The sequence below is a fragment of the Astatotilapia calliptera genome, chromosome 17 (genome assembly GCF_900246225.1).
Source record: "Astatotilapia calliptera chromosome 17, fAstCal1.2, whole genome shotgun sequence".
NCBI classification, from domain to species: Eukaryota; Metazoa; Chordata; class Actinopteri; order Cichliformes; family Cichlidae; genus Astatotilapia; species Astatotilapia calliptera.
In genome coordinates, this window is record NC_039318.1 from 34786609 (window position 1) to 34801038 (window position 14430).

The 14430-nt window shown below is 42.3% G+C and overlaps 1 protein-coding gene across 6 annotated transcripts in view; it reads right to left on the bottom strand.

The window, feature by feature from the left end:
* The window catches only part of gramd4a (GRAM domain containing 4a), a 52495-nt gene that overhangs the window by 20692 nt on the left and 17373 nt on the right, over nucleotides 1-14430 (bottom strand). For all 6 annotated transcript variants that reach the window (XM_026146460.1, XM_026146461.1, XM_026146458.1 and 3 more), the window contains one exon: nucleotides 12892-13012. In XM_026146460.1, coding sequence (XP_026002245.1) covers nucleotides 12892-13012 — 121 coding nt within the window. The remainder of the gene's footprint in view (nucleotides 1-12891; nucleotides 13013-14430) is intronic.

The following is a 14430-nucleotide window of genomic DNA, read 5'->3' on the forward strand; positions in this document are numbered from 1 at the left end:
TGCATTCCCAAACATATATATGTATAAAAGACATCCAAATATAAAGCTGTAGTTGGACCGAACTGTTTCCTCCCCCTCTCCTTGGCCGCCTTCCTCTCTGGCCTTGATGTCTGTGGATAACCTAGATTGGACTTGCTTGGTGTCCTCACTTCATCCCCCCCTCTACAACACAGGTCGACTTCACGGCTAAGTTCTTCCTGCAACATCAAAAACAACCCCGACGTCTTTCTCGTCTCATGCCGTGTTTGTCAACCTCTTGTTTACGTGATGCCGAGCCAAACTCCTTGACAGGCAGCGTGTGTGGGAGTTAAAGTGTGTCTGTGTTCTTTCTAAATGTATGTGTGTTTGCTATTGGCCATTTGTGTGAGACTCATATTTACATAGGAGAGGGGGGGGTGGAGAAAAACATGAGCGTGTCATAAATAACCTAGATGAGCAATGTTCAATAATCCGATTTTGTGTCAGCAGGGAGGATACATTTCTCCTGTTTAGGGATTCTAAATCACATCACAGATTTCATTACATCAGATATCTGGTAAAGATTACAGTTTCCCCTGTAAGAAAAGGAAACCGGGCAACTGTAAAGAAAACAATTCCCACGGGGTCTGAGAAATGCCATGCGGTGAACTCGGAGGATTGTGCAGAACCCCATTTCCTCTGTTAACAGATGCTGCTAGTCATTTAGCTACTGCACACTTCCATGTCTCACTCAAAGAGCACAGTACTCGGTGGTAACCATGCTGCTTTGACAAAGCAGTGAGTCGGCTCATTTCTACTCTGAACTTTTCTACCCACATGGCCAACTGTTGCATTCTCACACGCTTCCCTGCAGCTAATGAAAGATGACTAAACAAACTGATGATGATGAGGATAACTGTAACACTTGTGAATCCAGTGAGAAGATCATCTAAAATGTTGTCCATTCCAAACTGTACCGACACCGAGATTATACTTAAAGGCCTCTTCACAAAACTCCCAAATATAGAAACCATCTGCCTCTGCAATGTCCAGACCCCTTCAATGCCAGTGACTTCATTTCCTGTAAAGAGCTCACGTATGATGGAACCGACAGGTCCCGTGAAAAATTTCTTCATTATCATGCAGCGTGTACTGAAGCTGCCCATTAGATGGAGAATAAATCCTTGTCATGCAGCAAGTACTATGGCTGCTTATTTAGAAAGACAATGAATCATCATCACAGCAAAAGAAATGAGTGATGAGGCAAAGACCTGCAAGATACTCCATCACTTGCATAATTTTCCCAAAGAAGGCTAAACCAAGACTTTTTAATAACTTCCATTTTTCTCTGCATAACAGGTCTCCACAATTACAATACACTCTTCATTACTACGTTACTTCCTTACAAGTTTTTCCCTCTAAATGAACGCTCTAAAAAGACAGATCGCATATTACCCACTTTTTTGCCTTTAAACACCCTCTACACATCCTAGTCTATATAATAACCATTTGCAAACTTAACTTGCAGTTTATCAGCTGCTTTGTGATTTAAAACTAGAAAAAAGAAGCTGTTTTGCATCAGCCATCAGACAGAACTGAACTCCCACCAAAAACAGTGAAAATATGGTAAATGGTAAATGGCCTGTATTTATAATAGCGCTTTACTAGTCCCTAATGAGCCCAAAGCGCTTTACACATCCAGTCATCCACCCATTCACACACTGGTGATGGCAAGCTACATTGTAGCCACAGCCACCCTGAGCTGCAACAGTTTATTACAGTTTCAATAAACCAATTTAACTACATTTTATTTATATAGTGCCAAATCACGACTTTGTAGTGTATTTTATTACTAACTACTACTATTGCAGTTTACTTGTATTTGCTTAATTGTTTACTAAATGTTTGAGGTGTGAAATAAACCGCAATGGTGTGTGTGCTTGGAGGATGTGTTTGTGCGCCGGGGTTTTGGTGGTGGGGGGGGGGCGCGAGGATTTTCTTGTAAAACAAAGGGGGGCCTAGCAAAAAGTTTGGGAACCACTGCTTTAACTAATAATCTAAAGCGCCTTGAGGTGACTCTTGTTTTGATTTGGTGATGTATAAATAAAATTGAACTGAACTGATATGAAAACGATTGGTTGCGGTTGAGGGGAGAGAGACATGACAAAAGACATGCTGCCCAATAAAGTGGTTGTAATTATTCACAGCTTGTCTGAGTTCGAACTGCTTCTTCTATGTTTTTCCCTTAAAGAATAGCAAAGTGACTTGAGCCAAGGCCTCTCTGTGAAAAATGGTTGCTGGTCTACTTTCTATGGTCTGCTGCAGACCCTGTGTCTATTCATTTGGATTTATTATAGTTGGAAAATTGCATTCCCATAACAGTTGCATAACCTAAGCTCAACTATAAGAATTTTAGACTGACTTCAGCCTGATTGAAATAGAAACGAATTTAAATGGAGGTTAAAGTAAAAATCTCCCTTCTCACTGAAAAACCTGTACTGACCACAACCCCCGAACCACTCGGTTTTGTTTTCTAGCTAACCGATTATCTTTTCGATGTCCATCTCTCCACAGTTGACAGGATTCATTGTGGAACAAAAATGAATGCTTAGATTTTAGTACAACTGGCAACACATGATCACCTAATGATCACCAGAGTTCACCCGAACTGTGCCAGATCTCCAAGGGTTGATTGTGTTCATCTGGACGTAGCGTTTTGTGGGAGAAATGTTTCGTCGCTCATCCAGGTGACTTCTTCAGTCTCAGCTGACTGCAGGTTTCCCCCAATCTTATAAACAGTACATTTGAATAATGACTGAAACCAGCCCAGTGAAGGAACAATGGGCTGGGAGGTCAGTTCCTTAATCTTAATTATGCAAATTCTCATGACCATTGATCAAAGCCCACTGATCAATGGTCATGCATACCATTCACAGACAGTTGGGGAATGGCTGCAATCACAGCATTGTAAGATGGTGAAAGATGTACCCTTAGGCCCCCTCCTCGATTCAGAGATGGTCCTTCCCTTTTCACGTAAATGGCCTCCTTGACTCCTCGCTCAAACCAGCGTTCCTCCCTGTCCAGGATGTGTACATCCTCATCATTGAAAGAGTGTCCACTGGCCTGTAGGTGTAAATAGACTGCAGAGTCCTGGCCTGACGAGGTAGCTCTTCTGTGTTGTACCATCCGCTTTGCCAGAGGTTGTTTGGTTTCCCCGATGTATAAATCCCGGCAATCCTCCCGGCACTTAACAGCGTACACTATGTTACTCTGTTTGTGTCGGGGACCCAATCCTTGGGGTGGACCAATTTTTGGCACAGCGTGTTTTGGGGTTTAAAAGCCACAGAGACCCGGTGTTTAGAAAAAATGTGTCTCAACTGCTCTGTGCCAGATCGTATTCATCATTTTCGAGCGCCCCGCCATTTCTGCAAGAATCCCTCCTTCTAGATTACTTGTTAGATTTGAGTGAAACAACACTGTCCTGATGTGACTGTTTGCATGTCTGCTTGACTTCCCGATGAATTTCAATTCTCACAGTGGCTCCATGATCTAGTGGTTAAAACGGTCACTTTAGATGCAAGATATCAGCAATTCGAGAGCAGGAGGAGACCCATATCCAGCCTCAGGGGAATCAAAACTAGTGTACTCCTAGTGCTGGTCCCAAGCCCCGATAAATAGGAGAGTTACATCAGGAAGGGCATCTAGTTTAAAATTTGTTCCAAATCAAACGTGGATCCATACACTGTGCTGACGCTGTGGGAAACCACATAGCCATCCAGCCAACTAAGGACAACTTTTTTTTCTGCACTTCACACATTACAACATGTGAACTGTAATGTAAAGACCTCCTTTACTGTGTTTTCAGCTCTTTTCCACCTGTGAAAGGTTGAAATTGTTTAAACAATATTTGCTTTGCTGATATACTCCTATTATTTCAGGGGGGCAATATGTGCTTGTATTATATTCATATTTAGCCAATATATAGATCCTTACTTTCTTTAATTTCTAAATGTCTGCTAGTAGCAACACTTCCTGTGACGCAGCTGGGATGTACTTGCTATTCCATGAAACCCTTCCAATAGTTTTACTGCAGAGAAAATTCCAGCATTTATAGTCTGAATTCTCTGATTCTACTAGTGCTCACTTGTTCAGCTGCCTGTGTGTGTCTGCCCAGTTAGAAGTAGGGCAGCAGCTAGGACACCGTATCGACCAGCCAGTCACTGCAGAGCTCAAAGCGTGGCCTGTTCCCCTGCGGTGACCTTCAATACGCGACCTCACACAGGATAACTGCACTGTCGCTCTCTCTCTCTCTTGCACCCACCCCTAATCCTTTACAACTGGTTGGAACTAGCAGTGGTAAAACCAATAGACCCCAATTAAGGGAAGGCCTGTCTACAACTGTGCAATGTGAGAATATAGCTGTACTTTAGCCTACCAGAACAAGGGCCAATGTTTTCAGTAGAGAGATCCACGCATTGGTGTGGGTAATTCATTTGGCTAGCAGACATTCTTTTATTAGCTCCAAGTACAAATGATGCCTTTTGTGATGTAAAATCTGGTAGGAAAAAAAATAGAAACATCAACAAGTCAAGAATAAAAAGTAGGGAGAAGAGAAAAACAAAAAGGGGAAATAAGGGCAAAGAGAGGCCAGTATGAGTAAAAAAAAAAAAAAAAAAAAAAAAAAAAAAAACACGAATAATAGCGAGACAGAACCAAGAGGAATGAGAGAAAGGAAAGCAGTGAAAGCCTAGGAAATTAAGCCGGCTCATATAACGACATGAGGTGATTTCCACTGGCACTAACCTCTACCATTTATCACTTGTGGGAGGGTCAGTACAGCTCAGTTCTTTTACCCACAGGACAGACTCTAGCTGTTATATCCCCTCTGCTTCCACATCTATTCCCATGATAATCACAGAACTCTCACAGTGTTATCACTCAAACAAATTGTTCTCTTTGTGCTCATCCTTGTGTGCAGCATGTTCAGACACTACACACAAAGTTTTCCACGAAGCGAATCCTCCATCAAAGAGATGCGGTGATCTTAAAGCATGGTCATAATATAAATTTATCCCTCGTGGACAATCTCTAGACTTTTTTTTTTTAAACAAATACCACTGTAAGAAAATGTTATTTGATATTCTCTTGCTTATAGCAAAGCATTCCTATGGCCAGTGGTGCTTCCAGAGGTTTTTCATAGGGGTGGCCATATGGGGGCCACTAATATTGGAGTGGCACAACAAACACCACAAATTTTTGGCAATTGCCCCCCCCCCCCGCCTATGGCTTGCTTTAAAACCAGTCTCTTTCACGGATAATTGTGCCTTCACAGACGTCACCAATGCCATGAGCACTGATCCACCACCCATACCATCAACTATGCAGCCTACACCAGCGGTCCCCAACCTTTTTTGCACCATGGACCGGTTTATGTCCCACAACATTTTCACTGACCGGCCGTTAAAGATAACAGGGATAAATACAACAAAATAAAACCAGTACCAGTACCCAAAAAAAGAAGATTTATTCATAACACACAGGAAAAGACCCAGGGAAACCAAGTTAAAGATAAAAATGATTTTTTTAAAAAAAAAAAAAAATGATAAAAGAAACCCCGAAAATCATAAATCTCACACCCGAGCCTTAACTCTCGTGGCCCAGTACCAAACAACTCACGGACCAGTACTGGTCGATGGCCCGGGGGTTGTGGACCGCTGGCCTACACTGTACAGGTTAAAACAAGCAGGACAATCCCTCTCCTGCTTAGCCCAGAGGAGGCATTGTCCATGGCAACATCCATGACAACTTTTCCAGTGATTCCGTGGCCATGCCCAGTTTCTTGTAAAAGGTGCACCAAATTCAGTCATTTTGCTTCAGTCATATCGCTTGGATGCGAGTCACAGACGCAGCATTAAAAAATAAAAAATAAAAAATCAAATACACAAAAAAAGAACACACACAGCATCCAATAATCACTTAAACCTAAAGCCTCAGCTACACAGGCCTACAGGTTAGTCGGTGACCCCGTGGCTCATCGCTTGGAAAACAAATATCTGTTTGCCAACCAGGTGGAGAGTGGAGGTTGGAGGCTGCCAATTGCTTTAGCCACTGGCAAAATGCTAAGGTAACCCATAGTTTGTATGGAATACAGCAAAGTAGAACTTTGAAAGCGAACAGTCTTTATTTCTGGTTTGTGTGCCACTCTTCACTTTCACAAATAGTAATCAAGTGTTGTCATCTTCCATACCAACTATATGCAGTTGCAAGGAGGCTTCTGGTCCAGTACTGACTGTTTGTGACCATTTTCACCTAAAGACAACACCTCTAGCAATCACCCGCAACTGGTCATGGAAACCTCATTTGTCCTTAGTGACTAGTGGTTGTCAACTGGTCTTTAGGCCTTTTGTTGCTGACATCTACTAAGACAATATTTACCCAAATTTTCACTTTTCACTGGTTTTTAATCATACTATGGTATAAACAGGTACAAACACACAGGGGAGCAGCAGTATCAACATGTCCTCCACTGTTTGTCAGCACTTCTACAAGTAGGATGTGATGCTGGGTCAAAGCAGAAAAAACACTCTGGTGGACATGCACTCCCATGCTAACACTGTGCTGAGAGCTTCAAAGCACAAGCATTCAGTAACTATAGAAACCTGACTTACCAGCAAACAACAGAAACATTTATTGCTACTGGCTAAAAAGCTAATTGGAGGCAGTGAATTATGAGCAGCACTGCTTAACTGATGAAAACATCTATTTAAAAACAACAACAAAACAGCACTGTCCCATAAAGCTAATCTGATAGCTTACGGTTAGGTATGTGTGCATGAATCGGGACTACATGAGATAGAGGGAATACACTGGGATCTGTCTGAAGACAAAGACGAGAACTGAAGAAAAGACCAGAGTTAATAGAGCAAAAGGCCATGATGACGCTCTGTTACGAGTAAGAGTGTATTTGTGTGTGTGTTCGCGCGCACGCATTATGGTCTTTTTTTTTTTTTAATGTGATCTCACGTCCGGAAGCATGATTACAAATTAACCAAGTTAGTGTCCTCAGAATAGCGCGGGCCAATCACAACAAATGCCGAGGGAAAAGGCATGGGCCATTCCATCCACGCACACGGCATCTGGAATGGAAACTCATGCCTCCTGTACAGGAAGGAGACAATCTACTTAAACAGTGTGTTTGTTTTAGTATACAGCGTGGGCTCCCGTTTTATTTTTGGCACGCAAGAGAAAGATATCACAGAGAGAGAGAGGGGGGGAAAAAAAAAAAAAAAAAAAAAAAAAAAAAAACAAAAAAAAAAACACCCACACTCAGATAGCTCTGAATACTAAAGAGAATCAAGGAGAGCAAATAATTTCTTGGGTTAAATGCTGAGCCAACGTCGGCGCAAAAGCAAGACACTTCAAGGTTTGAAAGGATGTCTGAATCTCTGCTCCTTATTTTCTTCTTTCCCTGCAGTCGAAGAAGCTAAACTGAATTTAAGACAGAAATGGAAGCTAAAATTAGTCCAAAAGCTAACATGTTATTCACATTTTACATTTTTACATGTGGGTCTCATCACAAAAATGTGCTTGCTGTGAGCAAACAGCGACCTTTCAACAATAAAATTGCCCTCTTAACCACGATTGACAAACAAGTGACTTTAAGCAACAATTTTCCACATTTGCTCCACTCTGTTTTACTTATTGTGGGCATTTTCCCACAATGTCACTGAACCTCGCTACATAGTATCCATCAGTGCTCACTAAAGAAATGTGCACATTCCCAGATGCCACTCACCTGGCAAATTATAGGCTTTTAGTGGTTGCCAAGAGGTCACAAACTGGTCTCTTGGCCTGTGTGTGACTGGGGCTTTAAGATTCACAGGGAAAGAGTGTAAAGCAGTGTTACTCCTCACCATCCACTCTGAATATCACTTCAGAGTTCCTGCCAACCTCTATAAACTAATATTTACATATAAATGAATCTATAAATAAGAGATACGACTTAAGCTATCAGAAACCTTCTGGTGTGCTTTAGTATACCAATCCAGCATCTATATAGAGTGTAAAAGCAGCAACACATTTGTGTAAAGATGCACTTAAAAACCTTTGGCTATTGTCTGACAGTCAGTAACTTATTTTATCTGGGGGTTTGTTTGTTTTTTTTAACCCACAAACAGTGACGAGCACGTGACACACTGGCCACCACCTCAAGGCACTAAGGCAGCAGCCAACAGTCGAGACTGGGTTACAGTTTATGCAAAGTACTCATTTCCAACTGCTGCTGATAGTATTGCAAAGTCAAAGTTATATCAACCACAGCATCTCAGCCATGCAGTGGCAAACGGGATGCTGAATGTCAAGTTCCAAACCTCCTCTGGCATTAACATCAGCACATAAACTGCATCAGGAGCTTCATGACTGGCTGAGCAGTTCCTCTAGATATGCAAGGAGCCCAGTGCTTTTTGATACGTATTGCATATCTGACTGGAAATAATGGAATAAGAGGAAGTAGCTGCACTGGATTGGCTGGAGGCACTGTAGGCAACAGGCTGTACAGTGTCTATGTCCAAGTATTTAACTGCACCTGCTGTAAAGAGTAATGGTATCATCAAATATTAAGAATATTCTTAATATAAGCTGAACTTCATGTCAATGACCAAAATCCGGCGCTTCACAGTACACCATAGTGTCTTTCTATAGCACCTATGTTCCAGAAACAACCATTACACAGCACATTAAACTACAATGTCTCACTACAAGGAGTCTTTTGTCTCACCCTGCTAATCTTATTAGCTTTAACTAATGACAACGTGTATGTCAGCATTTAAATCTGTGTTCATCTGTGCTTAACACGCACTGAGAAAAATCATGAATAACCACTTGTGCAGCAGGCTATATTGTGCAAGCCGTCCCATAAACTCAGCGCTACATAGTTTATCGTATGACGACAGCACAGGGAAGAAGGGGAGAGTGCAAAGGAGTAGTGGAAGTGGAAGCCAAAATAACAAGAGCGCACGGCAGAGAGCAGGACTCCATTACTTGCTAATGGATTGTCATGCTTCAGTGTTCCCAGAAGTACGATTACACCGGCCAAAGATGGAATGAGAGATTGAGAGGCGTGAGAGAAATGAATAACCTGAGAGTGAAAGAGGAACTGAAGACAAACTGAAAGAAACGTGCGTAGTGGTTTGTCAAGTGTCTCCCATATTAGTGGCTGTTCTGAGCTGTCACAGCTTTGGAATTACGTGGGAACATCATAGTGATCTGATAAGGAGAAAGAAAGGGAAAATCAAAAAAAGAATAAGAGGAAGAGAATAAGTTTAAAAGCAAATTTAAAAAAAAAGAACTGAGGCTGATCCGGAAATTGGAGAGCAGGTAATGGTGGGCAGAATCACAAAGAGCAGCTCGGCAGGATGAAGAGGAAAGAAAAAAGCAATGAGAGCTTTAGAAGATGTTTTTAAAGATGGGAGAGAGCAAGGAAAGGGAAGTAAGAGATATCCATGAAAAATAGCTCACTAGCTCGCATCCTGACAGTATGACAACGGGTCCAGCCCTTTGAGCTTAGGCACAGCATTATGAGAGAAGGCATAGCCTGAGGTATTCTCACACACACACACACACACACACACACACACACACACACACACACACACACACACAGAAAAGTTAAAGAGGGCGGGCGGAGACCTGACAGTCCATTACAGAGCACTGGCAACAAGGTTGTTGTAAAGGTACAGCAACTGCACACCAACCAGGTTAGACAAGCCTGTAACAGAAAAGCACCGTCCAGTCCCCTCACCCTGACTTAACCTGCTTTGCCCCAGTTTCCCTGCCTCTTCATAAATCACTAAACGTTTACAGAAAAATCTGCTACTTTCCCACTACTTTTATCAGTGATGACAACTGCAAAGATACCCTGAATCTACACTGAGCACAGTTTTGTTATTGGATGCTGTGTGGAAGTCATAATGACTTTCATAAGCAAATGGAGTTTGTTAAGATTAATTAAGGACAAATTAGGTCCTGGCTACAGGTAGACCTACAGGTGGGTGCAACATTTTGGTGGGCTGCAGCACCTAGCACAGGAAAGACTGCACATACAGAGGAAGGACTGCACACTTTGAACGCAAATGTCATGCAGTCAGTTGAAACACTAAAACTAAAATGGCGCTTGTCTTTACAAAACAAAAATCCACAGATTAATTGATTAATTATTGAAAATCTGCTTCAAGTAGCTATAATTATAACCCTTATAAAGCACATTATCAATCATTTTATTGCACATATAAAAAAAAAAATAGTATGTGACAAGTAGTTTTTTGACTCTTGGTCTTGCCTTTAGGCTGATATCAGTGATTCTTGTGAATTGTGAACAGGCACATGGTCAGACAGATGTATGAGCTAAAAATCAACAATGTGAATGTGAGTTTCAATGGCCATCTATCCTTTGATAGCTACAATAATTTCTATCCTCCCATGACCCTGAACTGTATAAGCAGTGAAGAAAACCGATGGATGGAAGGATTGAAATCTTTTTGAAAACACATCGAGCGAGTTTATATAAGGTCCAAAAACATAAAACGCTTTCCAGGGTTACTGGGTTCACTAGCACTTTGTAATGTCTCCTCCCAGGCTGCCTCTCTGGTGTAGCATGGACAATTGATTAACACTAGTGCAGCAGCTGCTTGTTCCATCATGTTTCCAGTGTAATTTCAGGGTTGCTAACATACAGCTACCAAAACAAGATGATACTGCCTTTGTTACTGTCAATTCTAGCATAGATTACACAGTCACACTAGTTTGTTCAGTGTTGTGTTCGTATTCGTTTCCCCTTCAACTTGCTTTTGAGAAACTGGAGAAAGGCTTCCTTACAGAGAGCTAAGCTAACCCGATGAGGACATGACAGAATGCCTGGATTTGAGTATTTCATCACTTCTTTCACATTAATGATAGCAAAATTTGAGTATTTTCTGTCATTGACAACACTGATGACGATCTACTGTAATACTGTTTTAAAAAAACAAAACAAAAAACTAACATACAAGCATTACATTGCTTTCAGTGTCTGAGACAACAACTGGGAGATGTCCTCTGGATAAACCATGCATTTGCAGGATTGGAAAGTACCCTGTTTAGACCTCTTCTCAAACCCCCCGAGGGAAATGTTCCAACAAAACTGACCTTGCTGGACCTGATCATTTTCAGTCTCCAATGAGGCAGCAGAAAGGACAAAATGAAAACAGACACAGACAAAAAGCCATGTATATCAGGCAATCACACAAAACACTGATAAAGCAATCATCTGTTCCATTTGGGTATGAGACAATGGGTGTGGCCTCTGTCACCATGGCACCAAATTCTGATACAGCCTCTGGTAAAACCAAGTACTGCTTATCAGATAGGAGCTTCTATTTCAGCTTCTAAATTGAGCAACTCATTAGCATTTCTTGAATCTAACAGATTGGCAGCCCAACATAACAATGTTGTGCACAACAACCGCGAGCAATGGATAAAACCAAGCCGACTGCAGTCTCAGACAGTTAAACCGCAAATTCAGTGAGATCACAAGATGACACAGATTACGTTTGTCACTTTGCAAGAACTTACAACATGTGTGATTCTTCTTAATAAGAAACATGTATCACTTCTAAAATCTCTCCTACAACACGACTAGCACATTTCTGTGTCGAGTTGCATGATAAGACATCACTAAGTGCCAGCACGAGTTCTTAGACTCTTTACACCAAAAACCATCTCTTCAGCATAAGAGGCTGCCTGCTACATTTGCCGTACAAACACACCAAAAACAAACAAAAAAGGCCATTTAGATAAGAAACTGATGAATTCATGAGGCGATATCTCTACAACACCAAATCACCAGTGCAACACAATGCAACAGACATTTTCACTTGTTCTCTTACAGCTGCAATCGTCTCGCCAAATATGAAGTTTTCTATAAAACAATGGGAATGGGATGGGACAGATCCGACATTTGGACCCAATCGGCCAAATTGTCACTCAAAAAGCTACATCAACTATTGCTGACAACGGGCAAATCGAAGGTGCTGGTGTCTTTAGCCACTTTTTGTTGGTCTGCGTGTGCCACGTGTCAGCAGCAGTGCACCAGCTGCTCCACGCTAGTCTGTCACCTAACCACAGACTGTGGTTTAAATGAGATGACACGAATGAAAAGTTCCTCCTCTGATGCTGCTTTGTCCTCCTCTCTGTGTCATCGGGACGCTTTTATTTAGTCAGAGTGAACTCTAGTAACATTCTCATCGTTAGATCCACTCCTCACGTGAAAAGGTACACGCAGAGCAAATAAGAAGAAACTAGTGTGGCGGTAAACGACAGTAAAGATGCTTAACAAGCACAAATAAGATCAAATAAGACCTGAAGTGAAACGACTGAACTGCTGCATCGCTAGTTCTGGGTAATTCAGAAAATCTGAGGCAGGACTCAGATATGCTGCTCCGGTGCTCGATGGTGGGTGTTACGGATGTTTGTGTGGCTATTTTTGCTGGTGCGACTACCATAGCAACAGTAACCAACCATCACAAAGCAAGGTAGCTGAGCTTCAATTAAAAGTTATCAGCCAAGTTAGCTGCCTGTTAGGAAATGCGTTCATTTAGAACAGGCTGATTAGCCACTTCAGTGATCAACTTCTCCATTTTGATGCTGAACTATAACAGACAGCCACTTTGCTCTTTCTGAATAAATGCATGAGATTTTTTTTGGCTTAACAGGCAGACTGGAGCATTTGAATAAACATATTTGATTGGCTGATACCTACACTGGCACCTCAAAAACTGTATTTTTCTCAGCTTTAAGTGCAAGCAGCACAAATAAAGTTTCAGTAAATAAAAGCAGCTTAAGCAATTATATTTAGTTGGAAAATAAATGCCCAGAAAAGTGCAGTGTGTGCATACTCACGTAGGAAATGTTTCTCCAATAAGGCAATTTCCAAATGACCCTTGACTTCGTTGAGCCGCTCTGACTCTGACCTCTGGAAGTCCTGTATGGCTGCAGCCATAGTGGGAGACCCCGAACCAGCCTGTGCACACAGACACACACATTCATTCATGCATACATACACAGGCACGCAGGCAAACACAAACAAAAACAGAGAAACAACAAAGAAAATCAGATTTGAATTCTTATTTCCATGCACGCGACACAAAATCCACACGAGAGCACAAGCAGGGAGATCCCATATGATCTAATACACACAGATTAGCTTGGTGCAGTGACTCACACCAATGTTTCCTCGCCTGGTTCGAGTCCAGCAGGAGCGAGATAGCAGGAGGAAGGCGAAAAAGAGGAGAACCCCCCCACCTCTTCTGACTACAGCAACACTGATGACTCAAACAGCAATGACTGAGGGATACAACCCTGACACACAGGGAGAGTAGGTGGACGAAATGTATGGCAACGACTGAGAGTTGATGACTGTGTGTGAGAGAGAGAAGGGAGCGGGATGAGAAGGGTAAGGGAAAAAAAGGGGAGAGCGGGTGATGAAGGAGGAGGACAGGATGAGAGAGACGGCTGTGCTAGTGCATGATGAGCACTGCAGGTTGAGCATCGCTGCTCGACTATAGCGGGGGTCCTTTAAGAGACTCTCGCCACACAACAGACGCATACACTAACGCACACACACTGCAGCAGCTTCTCCCTGACAGCAACCGTGGAGGCTTGCATGTGCCTGCATAGACAGACTGCAACATCTCAAGCAATGGAGACAGAGGACGAGAGCGCAATAGCACAAAACTGATGCTGACCTAAAAAAAAAAAAAAAGTGCTTTGGGAGAGAGCCAAAGTCTAACGACACCGAAGGCTGGTGAGACAGCGACGCCGCGATGGATAGCGCGTCCCTGAATACAGAAGCACTTCAAAGAAAACAAATGAGAGGCTCTCCTGGAAGTGTGTCACGAAGAAGAAGAGGGATGCTGAGTGAAAGAGAGAAAGTGAAAGAGGGCAGAGAAGTAAATAAAGACAGCAGGATGAAAGAGAGCCAAAAAAAGAGGCATGAAAGAAAGATGAGGAGGAAATGCGAGGAGAGGACAGAGGGGCAAACAGATGTTTTTTTGCTGCATTGCGAGCAACGATTCTCTTTAGTTTGGATTTTGGCGGCTTTGTTTTATGTCCTACGAGGACGCATCACTTAAACACACCTCTGATGCTTTAAGCAGGCACCCGCTCACACTCATAATGTCCTGGTTATCAAAAGTAGGTCAAACGCTGACGTCACCCTGGACAAATATCGGCTAATTAATTATTGTGTTCCCCCTCTCTCCTTTTATTGAGCATGTGATGTGAGTTTAGGAAACCCTACGTTTGGAAAAAAAGAAAAACTCTCAATCTCTTCTGAGAATGCACGCTGAGAAAACTGAACAGATATAACTGTGACAAGTATGCAAATCACAGGAAACACCTCCATCTAATGAAATTCTCCAAGCAACAGGGCTGCTATAT